Source organism: Hemibagrus wyckioides, linkage group LG23 (genome assembly GCF_019097595.1).
Source record: "Hemibagrus wyckioides isolate EC202008001 linkage group LG23, SWU_Hwy_1.0, whole genome shotgun sequence".
Classification (NCBI taxonomy): domain Eukaryota; kingdom Metazoa; phylum Chordata; class Actinopteri; order Siluriformes; family Bagridae; genus Hemibagrus; species Hemibagrus wyckioides.
Window position 1 is genome coordinate 1,804,706 of NC_080732.1, and position 20,148 is coordinate 1,824,853.

The 20,148-nt window shown below is 39.7% G+C and overlaps 1 protein-coding gene across 4 annotated transcripts in view; it reads right to left on the bottom strand.

Moving 5' to 3' along the window:
* The window catches only part of LOC131344345 (trichohyalin-like), a 128,710-nt gene that overhangs the window by 35,190 nt on the left and 73,372 nt on the right, over nucleotides 1-20,148 (bottom strand). For all 4 annotated transcript variants that reach the window (XM_058376578.1, XM_058376576.1, XM_058376577.1 and 1 more), the window contains exons 15-16: nucleotides 19,784-19,907; nucleotides 9,085-9,214 (exon numbers count right to left, since the gene is read on the bottom strand). In XM_058376578.1, the coding sequence (XP_058232561.1) occupies nucleotides 9,085-9,214; nucleotides 19,784-19,907 (254 nt within the window). The remainder of the gene's footprint in view (nucleotides 1-9,084; nucleotides 9,215-19,783; nucleotides 19,908-20,148) is intronic.

The following is a 20,148-nucleotide window of genomic DNA, read 5'->3' on the forward strand; positions in this document are numbered from 1 at the left end:
AACCTACCGTTTCTGCTCTCCTTATCTTTAGCAGTGATTTTCTTTAGGGTTCTCCGGTTTCTTCAAGAGCTCCAAAACAGCTGAAAATCTTGTAGCATGTGTCAAAAACCCAGGTTTTAATGAGATTTAGATGAGAAGCAGAATCACATTTGCACTAGAGATAAGTTTATGTTCTTCGGTTCTTCTCGCGCTTTTATTCAACGCCGTTTTCATTTGCTAGCCTGTGGATCAGACACTCGGACACTCCACCATGGCCTCGGAGTCGTCTCCGGTTTCCGTGGATACGCTAGCTGTCCGTCGACCCCGCCTTCGTACGAAAAGGTCCCGGTGATTAGAGAGTAATACCGAACCTGTTACGCGGCGAAGCGTGTTAGGATCCGCGCTTAATAAAAGTAACATTAAAAATGAATAAACGAAGCTAATGTAAAAGCGCGTTAACACACAGCCACGCGTTTTCTAATCACTTAAAAGAAAATAAGAAGCTGGCGGCCCAGTGTAAAAGCGCAGCTCGTTTGGCGGAGTGGAATTAGTAATAATGCTCACATATATTGTTAAAGATGGCATTAAGAATTCATCACACTACTAATTAAAATGTCCGCTGGATGATGTATCGCTTAAATATGTATATTTATTTTAAAAGGGCTCTGAATTAAATATGCGAGCTTGACGAGTGGGAAACGTGATTGAACAAGGCATGGCCTATCCCCTTCACTCTGTGTGTGTGTGTGTGTGTGTGTGTGAGTGGGTGTGTGGGTCTTTCATAACAGCAGCATAATTACATATTAAACCAGCGTCCACCGGTGCACACGTGAGTCCTTATTAATAATACTAATGGATTCTTTAATTGCATCGGTACCGGCAACAATTTCCAGAGCGGCCGCAACGAGTCGTCTAATGCCTTAATAACGGCACTTCTCCGATGACTAATGGCTCGTACGGAGATGGAGGATAAGGTATGGCTTGGAGGACGTTGGGGAAAAGTAATTAAGCATCCCCCTACTTACACAAAGTCCAGCTTGCCCTTCCCAGAGTGCTCTCCTCAGGGCCGGTGCTCTCCAATCAGCCTTGCGTACCGCTTTCAAACAGGCGGCTTCTCTCTCTCTCTCTCTCTCTCTCTCTCTCTTTTCAATCACTGTGAGATGAGTGTTTTTCAATCAGGAGCGTACAGTAAACAGGACACGGTAGAAGCTGGTCAGTGATTGCTGGAGGATGCATAAAGAACTGCACTACAATAGGATTTGTGTAGATGAGATGGACAGGATGGTGTTCCTGAGCCACGTGGAACTTCTCGCTGCTTCGATACGTTAGCGGTTTCCGTCACGCTGACCCTCGGCGTCGGTCGAAGAGAGCTACGTAGCGAATCGGTGACAAAATAATAAAGGTTTCTTTCCGTTCCATTCAGCCCATAAGACTCAAGGATGAGGAAGCCGAACGTGACGGAGCATGTTCTATACGCGACTCAAGTTGTCACATTCAGACTCGAGACACGACCTTCACACTCGAGGAAAAGTGTCGCAGGAAAGGGAAAGAAAAAAGAAAAGTCAAGATGGAGTGTGTGTAGGAGAGTGCGGAGGTGAGGGGTGAAAAGATAGAATGCGTAAGTTTTCCAACTGAACGCACTTTGAGAAATGAAGCCACTTCAAAGCCACTAAGAGCCAAGGAGTTCAGGGTTATGTCCCGGCACCGCGAATCACACGCTAGAGAATTGGTGCCAGTGAGGGCGGGAAAAAGATTGCATCACATCGCGTGTTTCGTGAAAAGTCATGGCTGACACACGTGAACACTCGGCACCTGTGTCATGAGATTCCTCTCCACACCACGAGGGGGCGGTGTTTCATATTCAGAACCGAAAACAAAAACCTCTTTAGCTTTATCCGCTCTACTGGACACTTCCTTTCTTCCTCTCTGTGCTCATCATCTCACACATTCACTAGCAAAGCATCAGACAGACTGGTTTTGGGTTTAATGCGACACGGAGCCCCACTTCAGACGGAAAGCGACAGCTACAAATACATCACTCAGGATTGTCCTCCTCGAGTCTCCTCGAATCAGCAGTCAGGAAATCTACTACTCCTAAATCTAGTATTTTTTTTTCTATATGTAAAAGACTTCCATTTTATTCTTTAAAAACTATTCTTTTCAAAGGGAACAAGAGGAGCTGAGTGGATTGGCTAGTGCAGCATAGCAGCTGACCACACCTCTTTATGATGTATTCAGTCTAGCCCCGCCCCCTTTTCCGCTTTGTGAGCTCTGGCACATTAAAGCTTCTACTGATTGTTTAAGAATATACTCTGTGTGTGTGTGTGTGTGTGTGTGTGTGTGTGTGTATTTACATGTTTATGTGCCTTTATAAATAAACATTTGGTCATGACGGAGGATGCAGAGGAGCCAAGGTTCACTTCAAAGTCAAAGAGCTGGACAGGACATTGTTATTGATCTGAAGAGTTCAACACTGTGATGTCATTAACTGAAGCGTACAGTGAGAGGTGAATATAATAAAGACAATAACGTGTGAGGATGACATGCGAGACTGATCGTTGTCCTTAACATTAAACAGCTAAAATATTTAAAATAAACTTCCTGTAGTAGTAAAAATAATAAATAAATAAATAAATAATAAACCCTAAAAATAAAGAACTAAAAATAAAAAACTAACCCCCTAAAAATAATTTAGTTAAATTAATCAGTTTATTATTCTTGTTTTAATTTTACTTTGTATTTTATTCTATTTTATGTCATTTTTATCTTTAACGTTTGTTTCAATAATAATAATAATAATAATAATAATCCCCAAAAATAAAGAACAAAAAAAAAAAAAATAAAAATAAAAATAAAAAACTAACCCTCTAAAAATAGTTTTGCTAAAATAATTAGCTTGTTATTCTTGTTTACTTTACTTTGTATTTAATTCTATTTTTATTTTTTAATTCAACATACTTCAACATGCTTGTTTCAATAAAAAAAAAAAATAATAATGGTAATAATTATAATAATACATTAGTGTTAGATTATTGTGTCTAATTTAATTGCACTTTTTTAAACACTTTTTAACTCTAAAATCTTTAATAAAAAAAAAAAACAGTACCATAATAGAAAAATTAATTTAAAACACTAAAAATGTACGTGCAGTTTAATTAATTATATAACAAAATCTTACTAATCAAATCTAATAATAACATATTTCAGGTTATCCACTGCACCATTTAATAATTAGATTATTTAGTTAGATTGTTTATTTGTTTGTTTATTTTATCTGGCTATTCTTTTCTATAAAAACCGAAGGACAAAAAGCTATAAGAAATATTTTTTACTGTGTCTGAAACCTTGTTTGTTTAATTAACGAGCCGGAGAAATTCATCTGCATGAAGATGAGATGAGTTTTTGTGAAATATTAAATAAGCACGTTTCTTCTTGTTCGTTTCTTCACACGATCCTGTGTGTTTCTGTTTGTCCGGAGTCACGTGTTAGTGACCCGCTCATTAAAACATCACTTCAAACAATGGAGTCGGAAACGGCTTTCAGTGTGATTAAACCTCAGAGGAAAGAGAAGCAGCCAAAACCTGGAGCCAGTCGACGTAATGCTAAAATCATTTAGCCAACACTCCGAATCCACTTAGAAAATATATCAAGTAATGGCTTTGACCGGAGCAGATGAGACCATTTCAAAGCCAATTTCCTCCAGATTCATCAAGCTTGACCGTTTCTACAGCCATAATAATCCATCGGCAGGTCAGTTCCATCCACACAGGGAGGGAGAGAGAGTGAGAGAAGGACAGACAGAGAGAGAGAGAGAGAGGATGAGATACATCCACAGAGAGAGCACCATGGAGAAAAGGAAAAAAAAGAGAGGAAGAGAGAGAGGTGAGGCAGAGAAAGAGAGAGAGATGTGAGGCAAAGAGAGAGAGAGAGAGACAAATCTGAGGCAGAGGGAGAGAGAGAAAGATGTGAGGCAGAGAAAGAGAGAGAGATGTGAGGCAGAGAGAGAGAGAGAGAGAGAAAGAGATGTGAGACAGACAGAGAGAGAGAGAGAGAGAGAGAGATGTAAGGCAGAGAGAGAGAGAGACAGTAAAATAAATGGGTCTAGGTGACAGATGTGAGGAATTTTTTTTTTTTTACTTATGGAATTTTATCATGATTCAGTTAAAAGTAGTTCCAGTCACATGACACTTTCCTGAAGGATGTTCCGTATCCATTCGCCATCAGAGCCACGTCACTCTAAGAACCTCAAACACTCTCCTCTGAAAAAACTAGTTCCATCTCCAAAAAGAAGGAAACGCTCTACAAAAACTAACTTTTCTCACAGACACACCTGAGAGCGCATCACGACCACGTATCACTCCGCCACTGACCGTGATGTTGCTTAGCAACCGACGTGTACTGCTAACAGACAACATTGCGTGGCGAAAGAACTGAGTATTAAAAGTAATTATTTATGAAACACTGGATGATGTTCTTCTCAGAGGTAAATGTACGAAGTTCACGTGGTATCAGCGATAATCAGGAGTAAGAGCTGAGCGTTTTATTATTTTGATATTACAGTTTATATCCACGTCTCATCACAGGTCTAGCCTACGCCGCCGGATTCTCACTGCTAGAGTTGTAGTAAAGCGAGCCAGCCAGCGAGTTAGCGAGCGGCTACGAGTCCTCGCCTGAGCGCTTCCTGCGGTGCTAATGAAAGCAATTAGATAAAGCTGTAGTGGAGGGAGAGCGAGTGTAATATTAACACCTAATAAAAGACTGATATAAAATTTTATTACAGTGAAGTCTGGCTAAATTAAAACACCAGTCCCAGGGGTGTGTAACGAGACGAGGGTGGGCGCACGGCGACGCCTCTCCCTCCTCCCGCTCGTCTGCTGAGATTTACAAAATTAATATAAATGAAGATGGAAACACGCACAAAAAAAGGAGGTGTCGGTGTGGGAGAGAACACGATGTTAGCATGACTCCTCCCTGCTCAGGATTACGGACCGACCTCCCGAGCGTGTCTCTCCCGGGTTCGCGGCCGGATCGTGTGCTGGCGTCGCTAATTAAAAGAATCCGGAGGACGTCGCCGCTGTTAGGCGATGATTAAGGAGCGTGAGTTTGTGTGGCTAACGTATATTAAAAACACGTGGCGGGAGCGGCGGCGGTCTCGCTGCGCCGATTTGCGGCTAAGCTCACTCTAAAACTGCAGGCCGTCTTAATGATCGCCTCCAAAATATGGTTCTGGTACGCAGAGCGATCCGAATGTGGAGGTCTTGGGGGGAAAATCGGGTTAAAAAAATGAGCGGATAAAAGAGTAGCCGGAAAAAAAAAACCTCTTTCATGAGATTTAATTGGTCAAATCGTCCAGATCGTTTTATCTAAGCTGTGCTGCACTGTGATGCTTTTTTTCCTGGCTGTGTGTGTGTGTATGTGTGTGTGTGTGTGTGTGTGTATGTGTGTGTGTGTGTGTGTGTGTGTGTGTGTGTGTGTGTGTGTGTATGTGTGTGTGTGTGTAATGAGTGTGGCTGAGGAGCTGATAATGGCCTTGTCGGTGGTCGTTTCACTGGGACTTGGTGGGTTTTACGATGCCCCTCGGCCTCTCTCTCTCTGTAATAGTGGACTGAAGGATGCAGGACACCAGCTGCCTAATAATGTATACATCCAGCTCGTATGTCTTCTCTCTCTCTCTCTCTCTCTCTCTCTCTCTCTCTCTCTCTCTCTATCTTTATCTATCTATCTTCCGCTACATCTCTCCCTCGCTCTCAGAATCCTGCTGTGCATTTCCAAAGGATTTTCAGATTCTCACAAGTGGCACCAATCAGAGCAAATGAAGATCAATAATGAGCCAATGGGCACGCTTTATTTGGCACATGAGGCGGATCATTAAAAACGTGGCGCGCTAATTTGACGGCTGACGCGCACTCTTCACGGTAATGATGCCATCATGAAGATAAAGTGAGGAACAGAATCAGAGAGAGAGAGAGAGAGAGAGAGACACTCAGCCCTCCACTTCATTTCCCATGCTTAAAAATCCTTAAAAATCTAATCAATTAATATCCGAATCAAATTCCGCTCTCCGGTGCAATGAGGCAACACAAACAAATGTACATCACAGCTAATGTTGATGATCTTATAGAAAATTAGACGTAATGAGCTCATCTACAGCAGCGCATCATATCAGAGACGAGCGGCGAGCGAGGCAGGAATGAGGAAATAACATGTCGGCAATTTATCACTGAGCTTTCACAAACAACGGCAACGTCAGGAACCGACAGGAACCGTGCCCTTAGTACTAGTTCACTTTCCACTAACTTTACAGTAATGACATCATCACTATGAACACACACACACAAACACACACAAACACAAGACTTTTCATTTCAAATGTAACAATATCAGGATCATCCTCGCTGATGATCCAATCACAGGTGTTTTGAACTCTCCAATATTGACAGATGCTGCCTAGAGGCCCCGCCCCTTCCACGATTGTCAGGAAAAACGATGTGTAAAAGGATAATATGGAAAAATCTGGAAAAAATAATATCACACACGTCTAACCAACTATATTCATAAAAGGTTCCGCCCCCTTAGACAGGTACATGCGAAAAGTTTCTCTCTTTAACTGCTATAATCAGCTCCATTCACATGGATCTGTGTAGGACACTCCAGTTCCTCCAGTCCACACTGTTCCAAATTCTCCACACTGTTCCAAATTCTCCACACTGTTCCATAACCTCCACACCATTCCATAACCGCCACACTCTTCCATATCCTCCACACTGTTCCACAACCTCCACAACGTTCCATAACCTCCACACAATTCCATAATCTCAACACCATTCCATAACCTCCACACCATTCCATAACTTCCACACAATTCCATAATCTCAAACCATTCCATAACCTCCACAATGTTCCATACCCTCCACACCATGTCTTCATGGAGCTGCTTTGTGCACAGGATCATCATCATGGATGTGAGATCAGGTACTGAAACAAGTATCTCACTTATCCCTCAGCCCTGCCTTAGAGCAGTATTGGGTAACACAAAACACTTCTGGAGCTGGATGGGGAAAAATCAGGGAAACTTTTTGGGGGGAATTTTTTTTGTTAAGTAGGAAAAAGGTTCCAGAAAGCAGCAGAGAGTGATGTGTCTTCATGTGTGTGTGTGTGTGTGTGTGTGTGATGCTCAGTGAAGCCTGGTTGTGTATTGATCCTGTAGAGGATCAGTATCTTTTCCCCACTGTGGCCACTGAATGGGACAAAAGTTCAATACGGAAAAATCGGCGGCTCATCCAGAGCTCACAAAAGCAATTTGTTATATGGATTTACTCTTACCGCCTTCGACGCCTGCTGCTGTTTTTAGTATTTAAAACCTTTGATCGGCCGCGCCGAGGTGCTTTATCTTTTTTTCAAGGATTCCTTACCGCGATTCATTTGCAACATGGGCGGCAATTTTGCCTAAAATAAGCCTGGTTATGGATCAAGTCTGGAATAAACGAGGAGTAAATGGATGGCGCGAGTTCGATCCGGCCGCTTACCGGAGGTTCCCGAGCTGCTCCGAGCCGAGCCGGAATATTAAAGTGCTTCATCTAGTCCACATCTGACAACTGCCCCATGAAGTTAAGTACAAAGTCCAGACTAAAGAGAAGGAATTTTCCTTATTTTTGTCTTCTTTTAACCCACAAATGAAAGGCCTTGGGCTTCTGCAAACTGGAGCAGGTGTCAGTGTGAGGTGAAGGTGTGAGGGAGTTGATTAGCCCTCCGTCTCGCTCTTTATTTCTGAGGTGACGGACGACGCGGCCGATCAGAGCGCCGGGTGGTCGATATGACACCTGCCGTAATTAGCCCGAGCTCGTCAGAGAGCAAACGACACATGAAAATGATCCCGATGTCGGGCGTCGGTCGCGCTTAAGCTCCCTCCTGCTCCTCGGCTTTACCTCTGTGAAGCACGCGGCATGTTTAACCGCCTTACGGAGCGAAGAACGACCTGAATTATTCACCGCGCGGAGAAGAAGATGAAGAGGAAGTTGAGAGGAATTTAAATGATTTCAAAGAAACTCCTCAGAACCCGGATTAATTGAGTCTCTGGGCTTTTGTGAAATTCCTACCTGACGACCGTTATCCAATCTGATTCCCACGTACAAGACGTTCTGAAATATTACAAGTCCAAATCCTGGTGTATTAGAACAAGGTGCCACCACACGACGTCCCCCGTGCTAACAGACATCGCTAACAGGAAAAATCCTAGCTGAGAGAGAAACCAGAATTTTATGGTGAAAATCCTGAGTGTGTGTCATACATGATAAAAGATGTAGGGTTTGATCTGCAGAGGTGTTTGGATCCAGCGTGTAATCCATAGATTTCTGACTTTTGGGGCCGCAGGAAGATTCTTTACCCTCCGTCACGTAGAACACACTTTTAGTTTTACGCGCGTGAAAAAATATAAGCTAACTGTGGAAAAAGCTATCAAACTGAGCGGAAAAAGCAAACGATCCGTCAGTTTTAGTACTCTCTGTGCTTACAGATAAACACACCTCACCTGTTTATTTTATATTAGCTTAAAAAAAACAAGGTTTTTATGATCTCACAGGTCAAAGGTCAGCTAGATAAAGTGGACACGAAGCGAACCTTACCGGTGTCCTTGTACCTTTCCTAAGATTGTTATTAGCATTCTATCTGAATTAACTTACAAAGCAGAACATTTCTAACGTCTCCTGTGGTCAGAAATGAATCGAATTCTATAGCTCAATCATAAATATTGGCACCCCATGATGGTTTTTCTGGTCTCTGTGCTTCATGCTGAGGGAAGAGTGTGAATGAATAAATAAATAAATAAACAAACAAACAAACAAGATCTGGTCCCAGGCCCTACATCCCACACATTCTGTGTGTGTGTGTGTGTGTGTTCTGAGAATGCTAGGCTTCAGACAAGGCTGACCTTTGTGAAAAGTGTGAGAGCTGATTTTTCTGGCCTTTATGCCCGTTCATAGTGTGACACGTGTTGTGAGAGGCTAGAGGCTATACGAAAGCAAGTGTGTGTGTGTGATTGTGTGTGATTGCATGTGATTGTGTGTGTGTATATATATATGTGAGAGAGAGAGAGAGAGAGAGAGTTACCTGCTCTCTGGCCTGGTCTCTTTCTCCTGCCGCCTCACAGACGAGTCTCCGCTGCACCTCTGCCTCTACAGCTTTCTTCACAGATCTGAGAAAAACCTGGACCTCGGCTCGAAGCTCCTCTACAGTCCACCTGTTACACACAAATAAAACTTTTACACTCTGTAAACACTTCTAAACATCCTGTTTAAAAAACAGATCAGATTTACTACACATGCTGATGTACACCTTTTGAATGCAGGAAAAAAAATACTCACTTTTACAAGGAATAACAGAGTTCTGAGCGTTATATAAATAAAATGTTATGAATCAAGAATAAACGACAGAAAGATAATTAATTATGGAAATAAAAATAATTATATATTTTAAAAAAATTTCAAATAATGATGAGAGTAAACCAAACATTATCCAATTGTGTTATATTATATTTTAAAACTTTTTACTAATTAAAAAATATAGATATATAAAATCAACATAAAAAATAAGCATTTATTATAAGATTCAGATTATCAGATTCATTGACGAAGTAAAAGTTAGTACCAAATACTAATTTTTATTATAATATCAATTATAATATAATATAAAAATATTATTTTTGATTATAATCTTAATTGTAATATAATATAAATATATTAATTTCATTATAATATTAATTATAGCATAATGTAAATATACTAATTTTATTATAATATTATTTATAACAATATGAATATATTAATATTTATAATATTAACTAGAATGTAATATAAATAATATAGTAATATAGTAATATTAATTATAATATAAACATATACATTTTTATTAAAATATTAACACACTGGATCTAATCTCCACTAAAATTGCAGGTGGTGATTAGTTAATTAAAGATTTTTTAAATAAACCATGATTATGATCAAAAATCACGACTGTTCAGCTGTAGTGAAAATAAATTCACCTTTCATCCTGTTTTAGTTTCAGTTCACCAGATATGAATGTATATCTGTATATTTATATACGATCTCCAGTGAAGCACATGAACGTTAAACATAATAATTTATAAAACATAATGAGGTGTAATCTGGTCAAATCACAGCTATTCACACGGCCGGTCCCGGCCCTCGCACTGCGACTTGAGCACAGGAAATGAATCGAATCAAGCGCATTAAATCGAGAAAGCGAGCACGAAGCGGCTGCTTTTCAGAATTAAAACTCTCCTTTTTATATATAAATATCTCAGAGGTCATTTAAATCTCCAGGCGTGAGGGACAATGGGCCCGGCGGCAGCAGGAAGCCTCGTTCCCAGGCCGGGAAGTGCGGCAGTAAAGAGGCAATCGATGAAGTGTCTATTTCTGCTCCGCCACAATGGGAACCGACTGCCGTGGCAAAAGGATCAATACGACAAATTATTACAATTTCCACAACCTCTACTGGACGTTCCGTGGGGTGCGAACACGCGCTCCTCTGCCTCTCGCCTGCATTAGTGCAGTCAAATACCCGCACGCCTGAAGAGAGTTAAATACACACCACGCAATTCTGCCTATTCAACCACGATCGGGACGTTTATAGTGCAGGGGAAAGGTTACGTGGTAGTGTCCAGGTGATTGTAGGCGAGGAAATGGATCTAATTTTGGCGTTTGGGAGCTAACTTTGGTCAGCTTTTGTGAAAGCCATGGTGAGGGTCATTAACGCCCAACTTTTTTTTCAGCATCATGAACGAATCGGAAGCGGATTTCATCTTTGGCTGTTTATTTGTAGTTTCCTCAGTTCATTAGCTGTGTTGTGGAACATCCAGGACATGAGTTCCTGTGCTAACGTATGTTACAGCAGCTATAAACACTCCTTCCCTCAGCAGATCAAACACCCCCTCACCCCCATCCATCTCTTGCTAAGAACCCCGGCTTTTCTTTTTTAAACCTAAACTCGTCTATCCTGAACTCTACCCTAACGCTCCTTGCCTGATACAGATCACTGACACTGGAGACTCCTTCCTTGAATGAAAAAAAAATCAAAGACTGCACTTTTCTTTAATAATCAACTATTTATTTTGCAAAATCTGATAATGATTAGTTATGAAGTTTCTTCTGTATAACTCTCTGTGAATGAGCTGTTGCTATAGAAACGATCCTCTTAATTGAGCACATTAATATAAACCCTCAGTTAACGAGTTTGTTAAAATAAACCTGTCGTTAACGTTACAGCCTCGAGCTGTTATACAAAAATCATTCACCTCTGTTGACCGATCAGATCCGAGAATTCAGCCACGTAATGAGTTTTTAAAATGAGGAACACACACACACACACACACACACACACAAACAGCTAACATACTTCAAGTTAGTTTCATTAGCAACAGAACACTGTGGATTTTACTATTATTAGTTAATAATTTTATGATCGGTCAGTCGCTGAATCTTCATAGGAACGATTCCAAGCTTCACGTGAATGACCGTATGCATTTTTATGCCGTGTTTAAATTTTTGCTGCGTTTCGCTAATCCGATCCGATCGCGCGACACGAGGCCACAGGCTGAAACAGAAAGCTGTAATTGCAGAAAGGCGGTTTACATGAGATGACAGAAAGTAGAAACGATGGGGTTTTCCCAGACACAGCTGAAAGACATCTGGACTAATAATGGACATTTGTGCTCGGTGGGAGAACCCGGAACCCCGTGGAGCCACCTGTGGGTGCGCCGTGTTAACAACTTCCAAAAAAGAGAAAGAACCTGAATGAAATTTCAAATAAAACTGATTAAGTCAGCCAGCAGGCAAAGATCAAACTAAATACTCCAAAGGGCAAAGCGCTAGTTACATGAGCACATGCTGGTTTGGAGCTGACGCACACGGTACACAGATTACACACAGATGCTGTTTAAACACACGAGGAAACACGCGGGAAGACATGCGACGACAAAATACACTCCTCCTGACGAACTGCGGTACGGCGCCGACCGCACCACATTCCCACCAATTACAGGTGGTCCTGGTGTCAGGGGATTCGCTCATTGACTGTAGTCAGTGGTGTTACAGTGTTACTGTATCTTACTGTAGTTATCTGAGTCAGTGGTGTTACAGTGTTACTGTATCTTACTGTAGTTATCTGAGTCAGTGGTGTTACAGTGTTACTGTATCTTACTGTAGTTATCTGAGTCAGTGGTGTTACAGTGTTACTGTATCTTACTGTAGTTATCTGAGTCAGTGGTGTTAGTGTTACTGTATCTGTGTGAGTCAGTGGTGTTACAGTGTTACTGTATCTTACTGTATTTATCTGAGTCAGTGGTGTTACAGTGTTACTGTATCTTGCTGTAGTTATCTGAGTCAGTGGTGTTTGTGTTACTGTATCTTACTGTAGTTATCTGAGTCAGTGGTGTTACAGTGTTACTGTATCTTACTGTAGTTATCTGAGTCAGTGGTGTTACAGTGTTACTGTATCTTACTGTAGTTATCTGAGTCAGTGGTGTTACAGTGTTACTGTATCTTACTGTAGTTATCTGAGTCAGTGGTGTTAGTGTTACTGTATCTTACTGTAGTTATCTGAGTCAGTGGTGTTACAGTGTTACTGTATCTTACTGTAGTTATCTGAGTCAGTGGTGTTACAGTGTTACTGTATCTTACTGTAGTTATCTGAGTCAGTGGTGTTACAGTGTTACTGTATCTTACTGTAGTTATCTGAGTCAGTGGTGTTACAGTGTTACTGTATCTTACTGTAGTTATCTGAGTCAGTGGTGTTACAGTGTTACTGTATCTTACTGTAGTTATCTGAGTCAGTGGTGTTAGTGTTACTGTATCTTACTGTAGTTATCTGAGTCAGTGGTGTTACAGTGTTACTGTATCTTACTGTAGTTATCTGAGTCAGTGGTGTTAGTGTTACTGTATCTTACTGTAGTTATCTGAGTCAGTGGTATTAGTGTTACTGTATCTTACTGTAGTTATCTGAGTCAGTGGTGTTACAGTGTTACTGTATCTTACTGTAGTTATCTGAGTCAGTGGTGTTAGTGTTACTGTATCTTACTGTAGTTATCTGAGTCAGTGGTGTTACAGTGTTACTGTATCTTACTGTAGTTATCTGAGTCAGTGGTGTTACAGTGTTACTGTATCTTACTGTAGTTATCTGAGTCAGTGGTGTTAGTGTTACTGTATCTTACTGTAGTTATCTGAGTCAGTGGTGTTACAGTGTTACTGTATCTTACTGTAGTTATCTGAGTCAGTGGTGTTAGTGTTACTGTATCTTACTGTAGTTATCTGAGTCAGTGGTGTTAGTGTTACTGTATCTGTGTGAGTCAGTGGTGTTACAGTGTTACTGTATCTTACTGTAGTTATCTGAGTCAGTGGTGTTACAGTGTTACTGTATCTTACTGTAGTTATCTGAGTCAGTGGTGTTACAGTGTTACTGTATCTTACTGTAGTTATTTGAGTCAGTGGTGTTACAGTGTTACTGTATCTTACTGTAGTTATCTGAGTCAGTGGTGTTACAGTGTTACTGTATCTTACTGTAGTTATCTGAGTCAGTGGTGTTACAGTGTTACTGTATCTTACTGTAGTTATCTGAGTCAGTGGTATTACAGTGTTACTGTATCTGTGTGAGTCAGTGGTGTTACAGTGTTACTGTATCTTACTGTAGTTATCTGAGTCAGTGGTGTTACAGTGTTACTGTATCTTACTGTAGTTATCTGAGTCAGTGGTATTACAGTGTTACTGTATCTTACTGTAGTTATCTGAGTCAGTGGTGTTACAGTGTTACTGTATCTTACTGTAGTTATCTGAGTCAGTGGTGTTAGTGTTACTGTATCTTACTGTAGTTATCTGAGTCAGTGTTATTACAGTGTTACTGTATCTTACTGTAGTTATCTGAGTCAGTGGTGTTACAGTGTTACTGTATCTTACTGTAGTTATCTGAGTCAGTGGTGTTAGTGTTACTGTATCTTACTGTAGTTATCTGAGTCAGTGGTGTTACAGTGTTACTGTATCTTACTGTAGTTATCTGAGTCAGTGGTGTTAGTGTTACTGTATCTTACTGTAGTTATCTGAGTCAGTGGTATTACAGTGTTACTGTATCTTACTGTAGTTATCTGAGTCAGTGGTGTTACAGTGTTACTGTATCTTACTGTAGTTATCTGAGTCAGTGGTGTTAGTGTTACTGTATCTTACTGTAGTTATCTGAGTCAGTGGTGTTACAGTGTTACTGTATCTTACTGTAGTTATCTGAGTCAGTGGTGTTACAGTGTTACTGTATCTTACTGTAGTTATCTGAGTCAGTGGTGTTAGTGTTACTGTATCTTACTGTAGTTATCTGAGTCAGTGGTGTTACAGTGTTACTGTATCTTACTGTAGTTATCTGAGTCAGTGGTGTTAGTGTTACTGTATCTTACTGTAGTTATCTGAGTCAGTGGTGTTAGTGTTACTGTATCTGTGTGAGTCAGTGGTGTTACAGTGTTACTGTATCTTACTGTAGTTATCTGAGTCAGTGGTGTTACAGTGTTACTGTATCTTACTGTAGTTATCTGAGTCAGTGGTGTTACAGTGTTACTGTATCTTACTGTAGTTATTTGAGTCAGTGGTGTTACAGTGTTACTGTATCTTACTGTAGTTATCTGAGTCAGTGGTGTTACAGTGTTACTGTATCTTACTGTAGTTATCTGAGTCAGTGGTGTTACAGTGTTACTGTATCTTACTGTAGTTATCTGAGTCAGTGGTATTACAGTGTTACTGTATCTTACTGTAGTTCTGTGAGTCAGTGGTGTTACAGTGTTACTGTATCTTACTGTAGTTATCTGAGTCAGTGGTGTTACAGTGTTACTGTATCTTACTGTAGTTATCTGAGTCAGTGGTATTACAGTGTTACTGTATCTTACTGTAGTTATCTGAGTCAGTGGTATTACAGTGTTACTGTATCTTACTGTAGTTCTGTGAGTCAGTGGTGTTAGTGTTACTGTATCTTACTGTAGTTATCTGAGTCAGTGGTATTACAGTGTTACTGTATCTTACTGTAGTTCTGTGAGTCAGTGGTGTTACAGTGTTACTGTATCTTACTGTAGTTATCTGAGTCAGTGGTGTTAGTGTTACTGTATCTTACCGTAGTTATCTGAGTCAGTGGTGTTACAGTATCTTACCGTAGTTATCTGAGTCAGTGGTGTTACAGTGTTACTGTATCTTACTGTAGTTCTGTGAGTCAGTGGTGTTACAGTGTTACTGTATCTTACTGTATTTATCTGAGTCAGTGGTGTTACAGTGTTACTGTATCTTACTGTATTTATCTGAGTCAGTGGTATTACAGTGTTACTGTATCTTACTGTAGTTATCTGAGTCAGTGGTATTAGTGTTACTGTATCTTACTGTAGTTATCTGAGTCAGTGGTGTTACAGTGTTACTGTATCTTACTGTATTTATCTGAGTCAGTGGTGTTAGTGTTACTGTATCTTACTGTAGTTATCTGAGTCAGTGGTGTTACAGTGTTACTGTATCTTACTGTAGTTATCTGAGTCAGTGGTATTAGTGTTACTGTATCTTACTGTAGTTATCTGAGTCAGTGGTGTTACAGTGTTACTGTATCTTACTGTAGTTATCTGAGTCAGTGGTGTTACAGTGTTACTGTATCTTACTGTAGTTATCTGAGTCAGTGGTGTTACAGTGTTACTGTATCTTACTGTAGTTATCTGAGTCAGTGGTGTTACAGTGTTACTGTATCTTACTGTAGTTATCTGAGTCAGTGGTATTACAGTGTTACTGTATCTGTGTGAGTCAGTGGTGTTACAGTGTTACTGTATCTTACTGTAGTTCTGTGAGTCAGTGTTATTACAGTGTTACTGTATCTTACTGTAGTTATCTGAGTCAGTGGTATTACAGTGTTACTGTATCTTACTGTAGTTATCTGAGTCAGTGGTGTTACAGTGTTACTGTATCTTACTATAGTTATCTGAGTCAGTGGTGTTAGTGTTACTGTATCTTACTGTAGTTATCTGAGTCAGTGGTATTACAGTGTTACTGTATCTTACTGTAGTTATCTGAGTCAGTGGTGTTACAGTGTTACTGTATCTTACTATAGTTATCTGAGTCAGTGGTGTTAGTGTTACTGTATCTTACTGTAGTTATCTGAGTCAGTGGTATTACAGTGTTACTGTATCTTACTGTAGTTATCTGAGTCAGTGGTATTACAGTGTTACTGTATCTTACTGTAGTTATCTGAGTCAGTGGTGTTACAGTGTTACTGTATCTTACTGTAGTTATCTGAGTCAGTGGTGTTACAGTGTTACTGTATCTTACTGTAGTTATCTGAGTCAGTGGTGTTACAGTGTTACTGTATCTTACTGTAGTTATCTGAGTCAGTGGTGTTACAGTGTTACTGTATCTTACTGTAGTTATCTGAGTCAGTGGTGTTATAGTGTTACTGTATCTGTGTGAGTCAGTGGTGTTAGTGTTACTGTATCTTACTGTATTTATCTGAGTCAGTGGTGTTAGTGTTACTGTATCTTACTGTATTTATCTGAGTCAGTGGTGTTAGTGTTACTGTATCTTACTGTAGTTATCTGAGTCAGTGGTGTTACAGTGTTACTGTATCTTACTGTAGTTATCTGAGTCAGTGTTATTACAGTGTTACTGTATCTTACTGTAGTTATCTGAGTCAGTGGTGTAACAGTGTTACTGTATCTTACTGTAGTTGTGAGTCAGTGTTATTACAGTGTTACTGTATCTTACTGTAGTTCTGTGAGTCAGTGGTGTTACAGTGTTACTGTATCTTACTGTAGTTATCTGAGTCAGTGTTATTACAGTGTTACTGTATCTTACTGTAGTTATCTGAGTCAGTGTTATTACAGTGTTACTGTATCTTACTGTAGTTATCTGAGTCAGTGGTGTTACAGTGTTACTGTATCTTACTGTAGTTATCTGAGTCAGTGGTGTTACAGTGTTACTGTATCTTACTGTAGTTATCTGAGTCAGTGGTATTACAGTGTTACTGTATCTTACTGTAGTTATCTGAGTCAGTGGTGTTACAGTGTTACTGTATCTTACTGTAGTTATCTGAGTCAGTGGTATTACAGTGTTACTGTATCTTACTGTAGTTATCTGAGTCAGTGGTGTTACAGTGTTACTGTATCTTACTATAGTTATCTGAGTCAGTGGTGTTAGTGTTACTGTATCTTACTGTAGTTATCTGAGTCAGTGGTATTACAGTGTTACTGTATCTTACTGTAGTTATCTGAGTCAGTGGTGTTACAGTGTTACTGTATCTTACTGTAGTTATCTGAGTCAGTGGTGTTACAGTGTTACTGTATCTTACTATAGTTATCTGAGTCAGTGGTGTTAGTGTTACTGTATCTTACTGTAGTTATCTGAGTCAGTGGTATTACAGTGTTACTGTATCTTACTGTAGTTATCTGAGTCAGTGGTGTTAGTGTTACTGTATCTTACTGTAGTTATCTGAGTCAGTGGTGTTAGTGTTACTGTATCTGTGTGAGTCAGTGGTGTTAGTGTTACTGTATCTTACTGTAGTTATCTGAGTCAGTGGTGTTACAGTGTTACTGTATCTTACTGTAGTTATCTGAGTCAGTGGTGTTAGTGTTACTGTATCTTACTGTAGTTATCTGAGTCAGTGGTGTTAGTGTTACTGTATCTTACTGTAGTTATCTGAGTCAGTGGTGTTACAGTGTTACTGTATCTTACTGTAGTTATCTGAGTCAGTGGTGTTAGTGTTACTGTATCTTACTGTAGTTATCTGAGTCAGTGGTGTTAGTGTTACTGTATCTTACTGTAGTTATCTGAGTCAGTGGTGTTAGTGTTACTGTATCTGTGTGAGTCAGTGGTGTTACAGTATCTTACTGTAGTTATCTGAGTCAGTGGTGTTACAGTGTTACTGTATCTTACTGTAGTTATCTGAGTCAGTGGTGTTACAGTGTTACTGTATCTTACTGTAGTTATTTGAGTCAGTGGTATTACAGTGTTACTGTATCTTACTGTAGTTATCTGAGTCAGTGTTATTACAGTGTTACTGTATCTTACTGTAGTTATCTGAGTCAGTGGTGTTACAGTGTTACTGTATCTTACTGTAGTTATCTGAGTCAGTGGTGTTACAGTGTTACTGTATCTTACTGTAGTTATCTGAGTCAGTGGTATTACAGTGTTACTGTATCTTACTGTAGTTATCTGAGTCAGTGGTGTTACAGTGTTACTGTATCTTACTGTAGTTATCTGAGTCAGTGGTATTACAGTGTTACTGTATCTTACTGTAGTTATCTGAGTCAGTGGTGTTACAGTGTTACTGTATCTTACTATAGTTATCTGAGTCAGTGGTGTTAGTGTTACTGTATCTTACTGTAGTTATCTGAGTCAGTGGTATTACAGTGTTACTGTATCTTACTGTAGTTATCTGAGTCAGTGGTGTTACAGTGTTACTGTATCTTACTGTAGTTATCTGAGTCAGTGGTGTTACAGTGTTACTGTATCTTACTATAGTTATCTGAGTCAGTGGTGTTAGTGTTACTGTATCTTACTGTAGTTATCTGAGTCAGTGGTATTACAGTGTTACTGTATCTTACTGTAGTTATCTGAGTCAGTGGTGTTAGTGTTACTGTATCTTACTGTAGTTATCTGAGTCAGTGGTGTTAGTGTTACTGTATCTGTGTGAGTCAGTGGTGTTAGTTTTACTGTATCTTACTATAGTTGTGAGTCAGTGTTATTACAGTGTTACTGTATCTTACTGTAGTTATCTGAGTCAGTGGTGTTACAGTGTTACTGTATCTTACTGTAGTTATCTGAGTCAGTGGTATTACAGTGTTACTGTATCTTACTGTAGTTATCTGAGTCAGTGGTATTACAGTGTTACTGTATCTTACTGTAGTTATCTGAGTCAGTGGTGTTACAGTGTTACTGTATCTTACTGTAGTTATCTGAGTCAGTGGTGTTAGTGTTACTGTATCTTACTGTAGTTATCTGAGTCAGTGGTGTTACAGTGTTACTGTATCTTACTGTAGTTATCTGAGTCAGTGGTATTACAGTGTTACTGTATCTTACTGTAGTTCTGTGAGTCAGTGGTGTTACAGTGTTACTGTATCTTACTGTAGTTATCTGAGTCAGTGGTGTTACAGTGTTACTGTATCTTACTGTAGTTATCTGAGTCAGTGGTGTTAGTGTTACTGTATCTTACCGTAGTTATCTGAGTCAGTGGTGTTACAGTATCTTACCGTAGTTATCTGAGTCAGTGGTGTTACAGTGTTACTGTATCTTACTGTAGTTATCTGAGTCAGTGGTGTTACAGTATCTTACCGTAGTTATCTGAGTCAGTGGTGTTACAGTGTTACTGTATCTTACTGTAGTTCTGTGAGTCAGTGGTGTTACAGTGTTACTGTATCTTACTGTAGTTATCTGAGTCAGTGGTGTTAGTGTTACTGTATCTTACCGTAGTTATCTGAGTCAGTGGTGTTACAGTATCTTACCGTAGTTATCTGAGTCAGTGGTGTTACAGTGTTACTGTATCTTACTGTAGTTCTGTGAGTCAGTGGTGTTAGTGTTACTGTATCTTACTGTATTTATCTGAGTCAGTGGTGTTACAGTGTTACTGTATCTTACTGTAGTTATCTGAGTCAGTGGTGTTAGTGTTACTGTATCTTACTGTAGTTATCTGAGTCAGTGGTGTTACAGTGTTACTGTATCTTACTGTAGTTATCTGAGTCAGTGGTGTTAGTGTTACTGTATCCGTGTGAGTCAGTGGTATTATGGTGTGTTTGTTATCTTACTGTAGCCGTGTGTGTTGAGGGATGTCCTCTTTCTCCTCAGGATTGTCATTCAGCTGCTGTTTTGTCTTCCTGAGAAATGATGGTAGGAAAAGTGCACTGTCTTCCTGCTCCAGTACAGCATCAGCTACAGAGAGAGAGAGAGACAGAGAGAGACAGAGAGAGAGAGAGAGGGCCTTAAGGTCTTTAGCTTCAATAGCTGTTAATTAATTACAGTTTAATTTAATTAAACAATAAATTGTGTACAGTGTTTAATATTAGGAGATAATGGAAACGTTTGTTTAGTTCTGTGTATGAATCGTATTCCTGGATTTTTATTTTTATTTTTTATCTCTATATAAAAAATAAGACAATGATAAGAAATTGTA